Below are 14809 nucleotides of genomic sequence, written 5' to 3'. Positions count from 1 at the left end.
CTAATTTACTGCTGATTTTGATTGAACCGAAGGAGGGTTACTTTCTCAATCAGAATCCCTGGATCTTGGAATAGATTTCCCAGTGAGATAATAAATTCACCAACAACGCAACAATTCAAGGTAAATTTAGATAGATTTTGGGCTGTTGTATCCTTTTCTGTGTAACTTTCTACTAACTGTTCCCTACATGGAAACGGAAGCACAATTGTTTTATTTTTGCCAAATAAATTGAATTGAAGCATGACTAATTAATACATCATCTATTATATAAATGAGAGATCTGTGTGTGTTTTGTGTCCACTAGAAATTTTCTCATGCGCATAATACACACAACAACTCAGCATTGTTAGAAAGAGCAATCTCTCAGACAAATAATATCCAAAAATTAGAAAAAATAATCAATTATTTTGTGTAGAAATATTGTTTTCTTTGAAGTGGGGTCGAATAAAAACCTGTTTTCGACGCGATTTGCAAACCGCGCATACGCTAATCATGGATACCTTCTTTTGTTTGAAATAGCTAAATTTGCGATGTCATACCATCAGCGTAATCGTGGCCACATCGGTAAAAGCGTTTAGTCACTAACTTCAGTTATGTGAGTTCGTGCCTGGCACGTGTCTTTTTTTTTTTTTTGCTTATAAAATTTTGCATTCGGTTTTGCTTTTGGCTGATGACACAAGAGTCCTGTTTTTTTTCTAACGTCCCCCGCTCCCATTGTCACAATTTTGTTCTTACAACTGAGGAACGCCTGCCCCTGCTAGTTATTTAGAAAAGAAAAGAAAATTTTAACATTTTTTTCATTGTGTAGTGACAATCTATAATGCATGTTATATTTTCATCTTCAGGTGTGCATAAAAATTGACATAATTTTCCGATCCTCAGACTATTCGGTCCATAATTGCTGACCATTCTTTTTCTTCCATTGTTTATTTATCTTTTCATGATTTACATTTTGAATTCTGTTTTATTTTCTCTATGATTACTACGAGGTGTGTTATCAGCTCAATGGATAACATCACAGATGATGGCAAATAGAAGTTGAAATCTTATCAAATCTATTTCACTCCTTTGAGCACAAATACAGCTGGGACAGGTATGAACCTGAAATTCTCCTTGACTTATAAAATGGCTTGCTATGCTGTAAAACGCATACATGGAACCATGATTGTTAAATTAATCATCCATATTTCATTAGTTTCTGTTTTCTTTATGTTTATTTTTTGCATATCACATGATGCCAATATGGATGGTTAGCATTTATTTTCATGGAGAACATTAATTATGTTTTTTATGGAAATTGCTCTAGACAAGGTATGAAGCCACTTAATGTAAGGAGCTAAAAAACACTACTTCAAAATCAAAAACTAGCCAGCGATAAGTTGTACATCTACTAACCTAAGAACTCTCTTCCATTCTTTTAATGTGACCATACCATCAAAGTCTACTCCTTTACACAAATCTCCCTCTACTGTCCTGATTTAATTTTGCTTTGAGGTCATCAGAACTAAGCCTGTCTTTAAGACTCATATTAAACATTCATCATTTTCGTATCATTTCTCTCCATGCAACACATGTCATCAACCCTCATTGGCTTGGTTTCACTTCCATATATCATCACACTTCATGATACTATTGTATGAGCGTGAATTAACTTTGAATAAGGTGTTTTGACTTCATCATTATCGGCCCAACTTTTGCATTTATTAATTTAAATATAATATATAATATAATATAATATAACATATAATATAATATAATATAATATACAGTAGCGTCCAAAACTAAGGGACAAAAATTTAAAACCTAGTATTTGTTAGAAATAACGGCTGTGAAAAGCTGAGATTTTGACAACTAGTAGTCGTTATCATCCATAATAACATACTAAAATTTGAATCATTTGCAAAGAATAGAAAAAACAATTATAACAATTATTTATTTTCAAAATAGGAACATCCAAAAGTGTGTGTGTGTGTGTGTGTGTGTGTGTGTTTATGTATGTATATATGTATGTATATATGTATATTTATACATATTTGTGTACCCTGAAACACAAGTTCATAGATTAATATTTTATAAGAAAATTAATAAATAAATATTTGTTTATGTCCAAAAAAATATGAGTGATTTTCTAAGGAAAAATATTTTCTATGATATCCAAGGTTGGAGATGCTATTAACCATGTTATTGTTGAAGAAAATCAACAAAAAATTGGCATAAGTTTAAAAACAATAAAACTAACATATAAAGTGATTTAGGTCTTTGTGGCATAATGGTTAACGCACTAGACCATAATACATATTGTCTGAGGTACGAATCCTAGAAACAGTCAAACTACGCTGATGAGTGGTGGTACTTTGAAACACGTGTTCATTCATTACTGTTTTATAAGTAAAATAATAAATAAATAGATCCCCCCCCCTTTTTTACACAGGAGTCACCACTTATCAAAGCCTGGAGGCCACTCGAGGATAAGAGTGTACAGTAGTCAATGGGACAATATAGTAATCGTTAGTAGCCTAAATTTGCTAAATTGGATTATTTAAGGGGAACGGCTCATCAAAAACTTGTTTACATTGGACTTGAAGATGACCATATTGTAGTCAGCTAGAAAGCAGGGAAATGGAACAGAGTTCCACAGGTGTACAGTTCTAAGAAAGAAACTTTGTTCATAGAATCTACGTTTAGGGTTAGGCACAGATAAAGAGTGGAAGAAATTATTGATAGTGGCTTCAGCTAGACAAGTGTATTTTGTGAAAGTCTGGTAGTTTATTTGTTTATGTCCAAAAAATATGGGCGATTTTCTAGGGAAAAATATTTTCTATGATTTCCAAGATTGGAGATCCTATTAACTGCATTATCATATAAAAAAATCAGCAAAAAATTAACACATATGTGTATGTGTGAGAGAGAGAGAGTACATTTACTTACAATAAAAAAAGAATATTTGAAAGATCATTTACTTTTTTGTTGTTTTAGGGTTAAAATAAATGCGTGTTGCTATTTCTTATTTGCTGTGTCAACCCTTTTCTATTTGCAGCGAGTTGAACCTTGGGAAGCTGAGAAGACAGAAGCCGACTGGGAGAGATTTTATTGGGATTCCAATGTGTCAAAAAAGAACATCACGAATTTGTTGGTGCAAATCAAAGAAATCGATAAAAACGTAAGCAACGACGCAAGAATTTTTTTTAACAATTTTCGTTCTCTTTTTTATTTTTTTCGATTCATTTGGAAAAGTTTTCCTCAACATTTCGAAACAGTTGATCGATTGAAAATGTGAATTTCTGGCAAATGTCTCAAACGAAATGAGGACTCATTGATTGAGATTGTCGGACTGGCTTCCTCATCTTGGTTGTTATCGTCACAACGTTTCGGCCGTTTTGCCCTCCGGCCTTCATCAGGTGTTTTGTATCGAACTGGGGAACCGTATGTTAGGAGTCTCGAACCCAACCCTTTATTATTATTACGGGGGTACCGTGTTCGGACTCCAGCTAGGCTCTGGGACATAGTTGCTGATTCTCTGTTTTGAATGTTACTTTTTACTGCCTTTGTTCAGGATTAAACTCAGCAGCTTTGGGTAACTGTAAACTTTGATACAACGTCTAGGACCACTCGGCCATCAATCAATGAAAACACCTCATCTCAAAAATACAGATGAAATGAGGACTATTTCTAATTTTGAGAAAGTTCATCACTTTTATGAATTACTCATTTGCTTTTGTTTTTTTGTTTTTTTTAAACAATTATTTTGATCTTAATATAAATAGTTTAGTTTAGAAATATTTTTCGGTTTTGTAGAGAGCAAAATAGACTTATCATAAGATTTTCCTTTTTCAAATTAATTTTCTTATTTTGTTTTTCATGGGGATAGTGTATCTTACCGGATGCCAGACATTCACCCACAATTTCAGTCACTCCAACTGAGAGATCTTTTTAAGATTCTAACTGTTCCTTTTAGTGCTATTGTTTGTATTTCCTTTGCACTTTGTTTATGTGCATATATTCAACAGGTAGTTTTTGTAATCAATTTATTGAATGCTTAGTCAACTCAGTATCACTTCAAAAAAATCACTAGTTGATATTCAAATTTGACATAAAACTATCCATGCATAATTTTGTGGTAAAAACAAAAGTTTTTGTATTTAATCATATAAATATTAACATTTTGTTAATTTTGATGCAAATTCATCTTTTAAATATAACCATAAAGAAATCAATTTGTCTGGTGGCCAATGGTGAACATGTTTGTATGCGAGGGGGGAGAAAATGTATGTTTTTAACTTGGAATTTACAAATGGATTACAACTTGTTGAAAATCAAGTTAGTAAATAAAAGACCAGAAAGAAATATTTTAAACAAAAATGTTAAACCATCAGTTTACCGCACAATGCTATTTGAGTGAAATCGTTCTTATTTAATTAGGTGAAAAAGTGTAATAGTCTCTTCCAATTGAATGTGTCAATCAGATTACTATAAAATACGAATGAAGCAGCACTTATCCTAGCTGGGTTGAACTGGCTTCCTCCAGAGAAGGAAGTTTCATGGGATATCAAATTCACAAGTAATCTCCAGTCGCTTGTATAAATAATTAGGGACTGAAATATTTTATTGTAGTAAACTTGTTTCTTGACTACATATTGAAAAAGTGAACCCGTCTCTCCCAAGTGAATGCATGTTAACAAATTAAGATGGTGGCAAAAGAATAATTCCTCAAATTAAAGATGATAAATTCAAAGCATTAAACCCGAATTCAAAAATATTCATAGATTTTTATTTTATTCTTTAAATTAAAGATTATAAATTCAAAACATTAAACCCGAATTCAAATATATTCATAGATTTTTAATTTTTTATTGAAATTAAAGATTATGAATTTAAAACATTCAACTCCCATTCAAATATATTCATAGATTTTTATCTTATTCCTGAAATTAAAGATTATAAATTCGCAACATTCAAATATATATTTTCTCTCTCCCTGCTGAACAGTGTGCAAACGAGACCACTGACTGGTTCAAAACTGCAATCGAAGCGCATGTTCCCATGCGGAAATTTTATAGTAAGCCCCACTCTCCCCAATGGTTTACGTCGACTTGTGCAACTGCCATTACTCAAAAGCAGCATGCATACCGTAGGTTTAACCGACATAAGTCCAGTTCAAACAGACTGAAGTATATAGAAGCTAGAAATAACGTTAAGAAAGAAATAGCGACAGCTAAGAGAGAATTTACGGAAACCACTAAAAAGCGCATCGAAGCACAAAAACTAGGAACTCGAGACTTCTGGAAAATCTACAACAGTGTAGTAAATAATGGGCAATCAACAATTCCCCCACTAACCAACAATCACGAGGTTGTCTCCTCAGCAACCGACAAGGCTAACATGCTTGCCAGTCGGTTTGCCTCAAACTCCACACTGGACCCTTCCAACCACCCCCTACCTGACTTTCCTATGCGGACAGACGCCACACTAGACGATCTGAAAACCACCCCTGCTCAGGTGCATGCTATCATAAAAAACCTTGACACCTCAAAAGCATGTGGACCCGATCTTATCCCAGCTGTGCTATTGAAAAAGTGCTCAGCCGAAGTAGCTCCAGTTCTCTCCAAACTCTACAACAAATGTCTTAATGAAGCTTGCTTTCCGGGCTGTTGGAAAACTGCTTCTGTTGTACCAGTATTCAAGAATTCTGGCGAAAGGACAGACCCATCAAATTATCGCCCCATTAGCCTCCTCCCACTTTTTGCCAAAATATTTGAGACCATAATTAACCATGCTCTAGTCCATCATCTTACAGATGCTAAACTACTGACTGACAAACAATATGGATTTAGACAAGCCCGTTCCACAGCAGACATCCTCACCGTGATCTCTGAACGTATATACCAATCACTGGACAAAGCGGGGGAAGGCAGAGCGGTAGCTCTAGATATATCTAAGGCTTTTGACAGGGTATGGCATGAGGGTCTCCTCAGGAAGATTAGATCTTACGGTATCACTGGTAGAATACTTAACATAATTAAATCCTTCTTAGATAAGAGAAAAATCCAGGTAGTCCTCGACGGTCGCACATCTAAACAATATGATATAAATGCGGGAGTGCCCCAGGGTTCTATCCTTGGACCTCTATTGTTCCTGATATTCATAAATGACCTCCCCGACAACATTGCCTCTGAGATGGGTATATATGCTGATGACACTACACTCTATTGCAGACACGACAGGAAGACGAATGAACACATTTCTAAAGAAATGGCAGAAACACTAGAGGAAGACCTCCAATCTGTAGTGGAATGGGGACAAAAGTGGTTGGTCGCGTTCAATGCTGCCAAGACTAAACTAGTTTCATTCAATAATTACAAGAAACCCTCTCTACCACCAATAGCAATGGCCAACGACCCTTTATCTGAGAGTCCATCTTTCAAACTCCTTGGCCTAACGTTCACAGGAAACATGAGTTGGAACAATTACATTGAAGGCATTGCCAGGGCCGCTGCAAGAAAGGTAGGCTCTCTCTACCGTGCTAGAAAACTACTAACACCCGAAAGTATCCTGTACCTCTATAAGGCCACCATTCGCCCATGTATGGAGTATTGCTGCCACATCTGGGCTGGTGCATCTGCTACTAGTCTCTCGCTCCTTGACAAGGTTCAAAAGAGAGTCGCAAATCTGATAGGCCCTGAACTGGCATCTAAGCTTCAGCCTCTGTCCCATCGACGAAATGTTGCATCCCTCTGCCTGTTCTACAAGTATTTTAGTGGTGAATGCTCTGATGAACTGCAATCACTTGTGCCCCCACGACGCGAGCACCCTCGACAAACCCGACAGGCTACTAGATCCCACCCCCACACTGTAGAGGTCCCTAGATGTAAAAGATCTTTTTACTCCAATAGTTTCTTCCCCAGAACCGCAAGACTCTGGAATTCCATTCCAGGTCCCTGCTTCCCCAACAGTACTGACGTGCAGAAGTTCAAGTGTAACGTGAACCGACACCTTGCTGCCCAAATCCCTACATAGTACCCCAGTAGTTGTTGCCCCTGATAGTAGCCCCCTACACCAAAGTGGCAATTTGCCTTGTTTGGGGTGAAAATGTAATAAAAAAAAAAAAAAAAAAAAAAAAAAATATTAATAGATGTTTATTTTATTCTTTGAAATTAAATGTAAATCTACAACATTTAACCTCCATTCAGTGTAGTAAATAATGGACAATCAACAATTCCCCCACTAACCAACAATCACAAGGTTGTTTACTCAGCAACCGAGAAGGTTAATACCTTGCCAGTCGGTTTGCCTTGAACTCCACACTGGACCCTTTCAATCACCCCCTACCTGACTTTCCTATGCGGACAGACACCATATTAGACAATCTGAAAATCTCGCCTGCTCAGGTGCATGCTATCATAAAAAACCTTGACACTTCAAAAGCATGTGGACCCGATCTCATCCCAGCTGTGCTATTGAAAAAGTGCTCAGCCGAAGTAGCTCCAGTTCTCTCCAAACTCTACAACAAATTCCTTAATGAATTTTGCTTTCCGGGCTGTTGGAAAACTGCTTCTGTAGTACCAGTATTCAAGAATTCTGGTGAAAAAACTAACCCATTAAATTATCGCCCCATTAGCCTCCTTTTTGCCAAAATATTTGAGACCTTAATTAACCATGCTCTAGTCCATCACATTACAGATGCTAAACTTCTGACTGACCAACAACATGGATTTAGACAAGCCTGTTCCACAGCAGACATCCTAACTGTAATCTCTGAACGTATATACCATTCACTGGACAAAGCGGCGTAGGGCAGAGCGGTAGCTCTAGATATATCTAAGGCTTTTGACAGGGTATGGCATGAGGGTCTCCTCAGGAAAATTAGATCATATGGTATCACTAGTAGAATGCTTAACATAATTAAATCCTTCTTAGATAAGAGAAAAATCCAGGTTGTCCTCAACGGTCGTACATCTAAACAATATGATATAAATGTGGGAGTGCCCCAAGGGTCTATCCTTGGACCTCTATTATTCCTAATATTTATAAATGACCTCCCCAACAAAATTGCCTCTGAGATGGGTATATATGCTGATGACACTACACTCTATAACAGGCACAACAGGAAAACAAATGAACACATATCTAAAGAAATGACAAAAACACTAGAGGATGACCTCCAATCTGTAGTGGAATGGAGACAAAAATGGTGGTCACGTTCAATGCTGCCAAGACTAAACTAGTTTCCTTTAATAATTACAAGAAACCTTCTCTACTACCAATAGCAATGGCCAACGACTCTTTATCTGAGAGTACGTCTTTCAAGCTCCTTGGCCTAACGTTCACAGGAAACATGAGTTAGAACAATTACATTGAAAGTAGTGCCAGGGCCGCTGAGAAAAGGTAAACTCTCTCTACGGTACTAAAAAACTACTAACACCCGAAAGTATCCTGTACCTCTATAAGGCCACCATTTGTCCATGTATGGAGTATTGCTGTCATATTTGGGCTGGTGCATCTGCTACTAGTCTCTCGCTCCTAAACAAGGTTCAAAAGAGAGTCACCAATCTGATAGGCCCTGAACTGGCATCTAAGCTTCAGCCTCTGTCCCATCGTCGAAATGTTGCATCCCTCTGCCTGTTCTACAAGTATTTTAATGGTAAATGCTCTGACAAACTGCAAGCACTTGTGCCCCCACGACGTAAACACCCTTGACAAACCTGACAGGCAGCTAAATCTCACCCCCACACAGTAGAGATCCCTAGATGTAAAAGATCCTTCTACTCCAGTAGTTTCTTTCCCAGAACCGCTAGACTTTGGAATTCCATTCCAGATCCCTGCTTCCCCAACTGTATTGATGTGCAGAAGTTCAAGTGTAACATGAACCGACATCTTGCTGCCCAAATCCCTACATAGTATCCCAGTAGTTGTTGCCCCTGATAGTAGCCCCCTACACCAAAGTGGCAATGTGCCTTGTTTGGGGTGAAAATGTAATAAAAAAAATATTGAAATTAAAGATTATGAATTTGCAACATTTAACTCATTCAAATATATTCAGAGATTTTTTTTTAATTGAAATTAAGATTATAAATTTGCAACATTAAACCTGCATTCAAATATATTCATAGATGCTTATTTTTTTTAATTTTAAATTGAAGATTATAAAAGATTTTTATTTTATTCTTCAAATTAAAGATTATAAAGTCACAACATTCAACCCCCAACCCCTTCTAAACTGAGACAATTCTTATTTTTATCATAATCCAGATCACTTTATTTTCTAAACTGAATTTCTTTTTTCTGTATTATATCGTCCCTTCCCATAAGACTTTTTTCTGGACTACTTGTCATCCGTTTCTATAAGAGCAAAGTTTGACACAAGGTATGTTTTTAATATGACCGAAGGCAAGAAAAATTAGACGCAGCATCAGAACAGATTTTACAATTTTCTCTCAGCAAACGTAGAGTGTTCATCCTCATGGATAAATCACCATAGAAACCAGTAGATATAGTACGTCCAAGGATGGAGTACTGCTGCCACATCTGGACAGGAGCTGCTAAAAACAGCCTATCCTGCCTTGACAGAGTACAAAATAGACTTTGTAGCTTAGTGGGGATGCCCTTTTCTCTTCCCTGCAACCTCTCTCCGACAGAAGAAACGTTGCGAGCCTGTCTTTGTTTTATTGTTATTTCCATGGCAAGTACTCATCTGAGCTCCCATCTCTGTTCCCCCCTCGCCAATCTTTCACGAAAAACACTCATCTAGTTGAAACCACTATCAATAATTTTCCCCACTCTTTATCTGTGCGTAGATTCCATTAACAAAACTTCTTTCTTAGAAGTGCACACCCGTGGAACTCTGTTCCGTTTGCCTGTTTCCCACCTGACTATAACTTGGATGTCTTCAAGTCCAATATAAACAAATTCCTGATAAACCGCCCCCCCCTTAATAAGACACTTTATCAAATCTCCAATACTAATGATTACTACAATACTATCCCACAGATTACTGTACACGCAATAACCCTTATCCCCAAGTGGCCTCTGGGCCTTGATAAGTGATGACTACCATGTAAAAAAAAAAAACATGGTTGCCTTAAATCGCAGGAAGTTTGGCTAGCCAAGGAAAACTTGGAAGTAAGTGATTAGATTGCCCAGAATAGAATCAGGAGACACAGTTAACCTGCTGAAGCATAAGAATTGGAAAGTGAACTTTTTTCTTATTATGAAAGAATCACCAGTTATGAAGGGACAAATCCCACTCAAGGATAAATGTTAATGAGTGTCAAGTTGATGATAAGACAGCACCGTGAGGATTGATAAGGATGGTGGAAGTTTAGCAGAGTTTTATTATTTAAGAGGAAGTCTCAACAAAAATTTGTTTACATCAGACTTGAAAACGACAATGTTGTAGTCAGCTGGGAAGCAGCCCTGTGATAATGTGTTCCAAAGATCAGTAGTTCTAGGAAAGAAACGTTGCTTATAGAAGTTTGGTTTAGTTTTTGCTGCAGAGAGAGAGAGAGAGAGAGAGAGAGAGAGAGAGAGAGAGAGAGAGAGAGATTATTGGTTGTGGTTGTAGCTAGATGCGTTTTTGTTGTGAATGTCTTGCATGATACCAGAAAATGTCTGGCACATGAACTATAAAAAAAAGGTGACATTAAATAGAAGGAGAAAAAGCCAAGAAGGTGAATCTTGTCACTGAAATACACCAGCAGATATGGTCAAGTTAAAAGTCTCTTGACATTTTCTTGAAATCCATGACTACAGTTTTTTTTTTAATGATTCAATGAATTGTTCCATCGTTAACAATACTTTGTCAGGTTTTTTATATTTTTTTTAAGCTAATTTTGTGAATTTTTTTTTTTTTGTTTAAAATGCTCATAAAAATATTTTACAAAACAAAGATTTTGTAAAATGAAATTTTTACATTATCGCTAGTCAATGTAGCAAGGGAAATAACTCCTACAATTTATTCAAGGGAAGTAAGTTTTTGATATCACTTTATTATTCCTATAATAGTTTTTGCATTCTTTTCTATTACGGGCAGTTACTACAATAGTGCTATCCTAATTTTTTTTTTTTTTTTTTACATAGGCATCACCACATTATCAAGGCCCAGAGGCCACTCAAGGATAAGGGTTAAAGAGTGTACAGTAGAAATTGGTCAATATAGTAATCATTAGTAATGAAAATTTGGTAAATTTAATAACTTATATGGAACGGCTCATCAAGAACTTATTTACTTTAGACTTGAACACAACCATATTGTAGTCAGCCGGAAAGCAGGAAAACGGAAGACAATTCCACAGGCGTGCAGTTCTAAGAAAGAAGCTTTGTTCATGGAATCTACGTTTAGGTTTAGGCACAGATAAAGAGTGGGGGAAATTATTGATAGTGTTTACTGCTAGACGAGTGTTTCTTGTGAAAGTTTGGCGAGGGGGGACCATAGATTGAAGCTCAGTTGAACACTTTCCATGAAAATAACGATACATCAGAGACAAACTCGCTTGTCCATATTTAAATACAAAATTTAACGTTAGCAGTTTTATTATTTAAATATATATATATATATATATATATATATATATATATATATATAATAAAACTGCTAACACTAAATCTTGTATTTAAATATGGACAAAAATTAGGATAGCACTATAATAGTAACTGCGTTTAATAGAAAAGAATATGTGTACATTATATATATATATATATATATATATATATATATATATATATATATATATATATAATGTGTGTGTGTGTATATATGTATATATAAATATTAAATATGAATATAAAAATTAGGATAGCACTAAAATAGTAACTGCCTTTAATAGAAAAGAATATATATATACATATATATATATTCAAATAAATGTTTGGAGGTACAGAATTTATATACAGTTTTGAAAATAATAAGCGGAAGTTTCTGAAGAGCTCTTTCGGCTATCATCTCATCAGGAGAAAATCAATAGCGTACAAAATAATATTATGTCGAGTAATTTTCGACGTAATATTATTTTGTACGCTATTGATTTTCTCCTGATGAGATGATAGCCGAAAGAGCTCTTGAGAAACTTCCGCTTATTTTCAAAACTGTAATATATATATATATATATATATATATATATAAAATGAGTATATCTTTAACAACATAAACTTATCAAAATAGAAAAGGTTCAACACTGTTAAAAGGAGCAGTTAAATATATATAAATATATAAAAGATGAGGAATAAAAGTTTCATATAACTTTATCATATCATCAGATCAATAAAAGAAAGAAAAAAATGTTGTATTGTCTATTTATAAAGGATTGAGTGTTTAATTATATAATCATATCATCAGATCAAAAAAATAAAGGAAAGAAAAAGAGAGAAAAACTTGAAGCTAAATGTTTGTAATAATAAAAAAATATTCGAAAGATCGTTTTCTTTTTTTGTTGTGTTGAAGTGAAAATGAATGTGTGTTGCTATTTCTATAATGTCAGAACTTTTTTTAACCCTAACCTAAGAACTCTCTTCCATTCTTCATCAGGAGAGGAGAAGGGCTAACCTAACATTATATATATATATATATATATATAATGTTGACCCTTCTTCTCTTCTAATGAGGAGCATTTAGCTTCGAAAGGTTATGACCTAAAGGGTAAAAAATGCCTAGGTATGTGGCAGTGTAATAAGGAACCCTGGGTGGGGTGGGAGGGGGGAGAATCAAAATAACAGTAGTTTGGGTGAAGAGAGGTGTTAAAAAAAAAGTGGTAGTAGGCAGGCAGGCTCAGACCTATAACACAAAGTAGGAAAAAAAAATGTAACATCTTAACTGATGTTTCTATCTCATAACCAGACGTCAAAACTGTTGAAATTGAGGTAGTCAATCCAATAGTGATGATGACTTGCTAAAAGCCCCCCCCCCTCCTTGTACAAAACTGGTAAAGGAATTAATGTTTTTGCTTAAGGATTGAGCTTGAAAATGATACTGATCTCATGAGGAGCCATCACTTGTCTCTAAAGTTTTTGCAAGACATACAAGCACATACACACACACACACACACACACACACACACACACACACACATTTTGCTTTTTATATATTAGACTAGCATGGGTGCCTGGCGTTGCCCAGGTGTTTGTGAGTGTAAAAGAAAAAAAAAAAATGTTTTGATAGGGAGGTAGGCTCGAACCCGAAGGTGAAAAAGAAAGTGTGAAAAAAACTGACATCTTACCGCTCGGCCACAATGGTGCAGGAACTGTTTAACGATTAAAAAGTTAAGTTACAGGTGCATGAATTTAATGAGGTCAAACATCATGCGCTTAAGTTTGACTGCAAGCCAATTTTCCCAAGATGTTGGAGGAAACCAGCTCTACCATAAAAAGGGGAGTGTCCAAATGAATAGCAATTGTCTGATATAAGGGGTTTCGCCCGCATTGATCAAAGCTCATTGCTTTTCTGGACGTCCCTGCCATTAGTGCCAGGTTGAACTGTTTGCTACGTATTCAGTTTCGCTTATACATGAAAAAGCCAAACAAACATGCAAGATTTAAAAAAAATCACGAAAATAGCATATAAAATTAAAGATCCACACGACCTCATTTCGTGAATCGTAGATATTATAATCTAGGTAGCATATAAAAAGTTCTAAGATACAACCCCCTCTCCCCCCCCTCCCATCAAGGCCTTTGGCGGACATACACAAAATGCACACACTAACACACATTTTGCTCTTTATATATATAGATTCTTATATGTTTTGTTTGTTTTTAAATTTATTCTTGTATATTTTATTTGTTTTTTAATTTATTCTTGTATATTTTATTTGTTTTTAATTCTTGTATATTTTATTTGTTTTTAATTCTTGTATATTTTATTTGTTTTTAATTGTATATTTTATTTGTTTTTAATTGTATATTTTATTTGTTTTTAATTGTATATTTTATTTGTTTTACTTGTATATTTTATTTGTTTTTAATTGTATATTTTATTTGTTTTACTTGTATATTTTATTTGTTTTGACAGGCCGATTCTACTGCACACAAAGTTGATTATTTGAATCCTGATGTTAGCGAGAAATCGGTTGTCTTGCTTTCTGAAGTGCAAGAGTACAAGAAGACGTTGACTTCATTAATTGATGACGGAGAAGATTTCCATAATTTAAATGCATATAAAGAAAGTGTAAAAAAATTATTAAATATAAAATCTTCCATCACCGTTTGATGAAATCATATTTCATTAAAAAAAACAAAACAAAAGAAAACTGATTTACAAATGCTGTGGATGTGAATATATTTTGGTTTGTATAGATTGGAATGGAGTTTAAATAAATTTGCAAAAAAATATTTGATATTTTCTTCATTTCTCTTTTTATTTGTTGTTTTTGTTTATTCATTGTAATTTACAAAATTCACAATTTCTATGTTTTGCATTAGAGTGACCTCCTCGTATAGATGACAGAAATAGTCAGTGGATTTATTATTATCTATATATAAAAGTGAACGTGTGTGTGTTTGTGTGTGTGCGTCTGTGTACATTTCCCTACGCAATAACTCTGTCAATTTTTACTCTACAGACTCGAAATTTGATATACAGGGTACTGAGATTTGGGAAAATCGATGTGATCGGTTTTTGGCCAGAAATTTGGCGATTAAGGGGTCAAAGTTCAACGATTTGACCTTTGAGAACTCTACCAAACTCCTCCGACAATTTTGGGTCTACGCACTTGAAATTTTAGATATAGGTTCCTTGGACATGGATCTAACTTAAGAACTTGATTTGAGCCCAAAACAATAAATTTTAAGGGGTCATAATAGGGGTCAAAGTTAAAAAAGAAT

General features: G+C 35.0%; 1 protein-coding gene across 3 annotated transcripts in view; it reads left to right on the top strand.

The window, feature by feature from the left end:
• The window catches only part of LOC145285807 (small ribosomal subunit protein mS35-like), a 114123-nt gene extending 99801 nt beyond the window's left edge, over positions 1-14322 (top strand). For all 3 annotated transcript variants that reach the window (XM_080134214.1, XM_080134215.1, XM_080134213.1), the window contains exons 8-9: positions 3038-3160; positions 13998-14322. In XM_080134214.1, the coding sequence (XP_079990340.1) occupies positions 3038-3160; positions 13998-14195 (321 nt within the window). In that variant the 3' untranslated portion in view covers positions 14196-14322. The remainder of the gene's footprint in view (positions 1-3037; positions 3161-13997) is intronic.
• The last annotated feature ends 487 nt before the right edge of the window (positions 14323-14809 follow it).

This window comes from Euprymna scolopes, chromosome 10 (assembly GCF_053919585.1).
Source record: "Euprymna scolopes isolate OS-2025 chromosome 10, ASM5391958v1, whole genome shotgun sequence".
In the NCBI taxonomy this organism is placed as follows: domain Eukaryota; kingdom Metazoa; phylum Mollusca; class Cephalopoda; order Sepiida; family Sepiolidae; genus Euprymna; species Euprymna scolopes.
The sequence above is the reverse complement of the archived record's forward strand: the minus strand, read 5'-3'. Positions and strand labels throughout refer to the sequence as shown.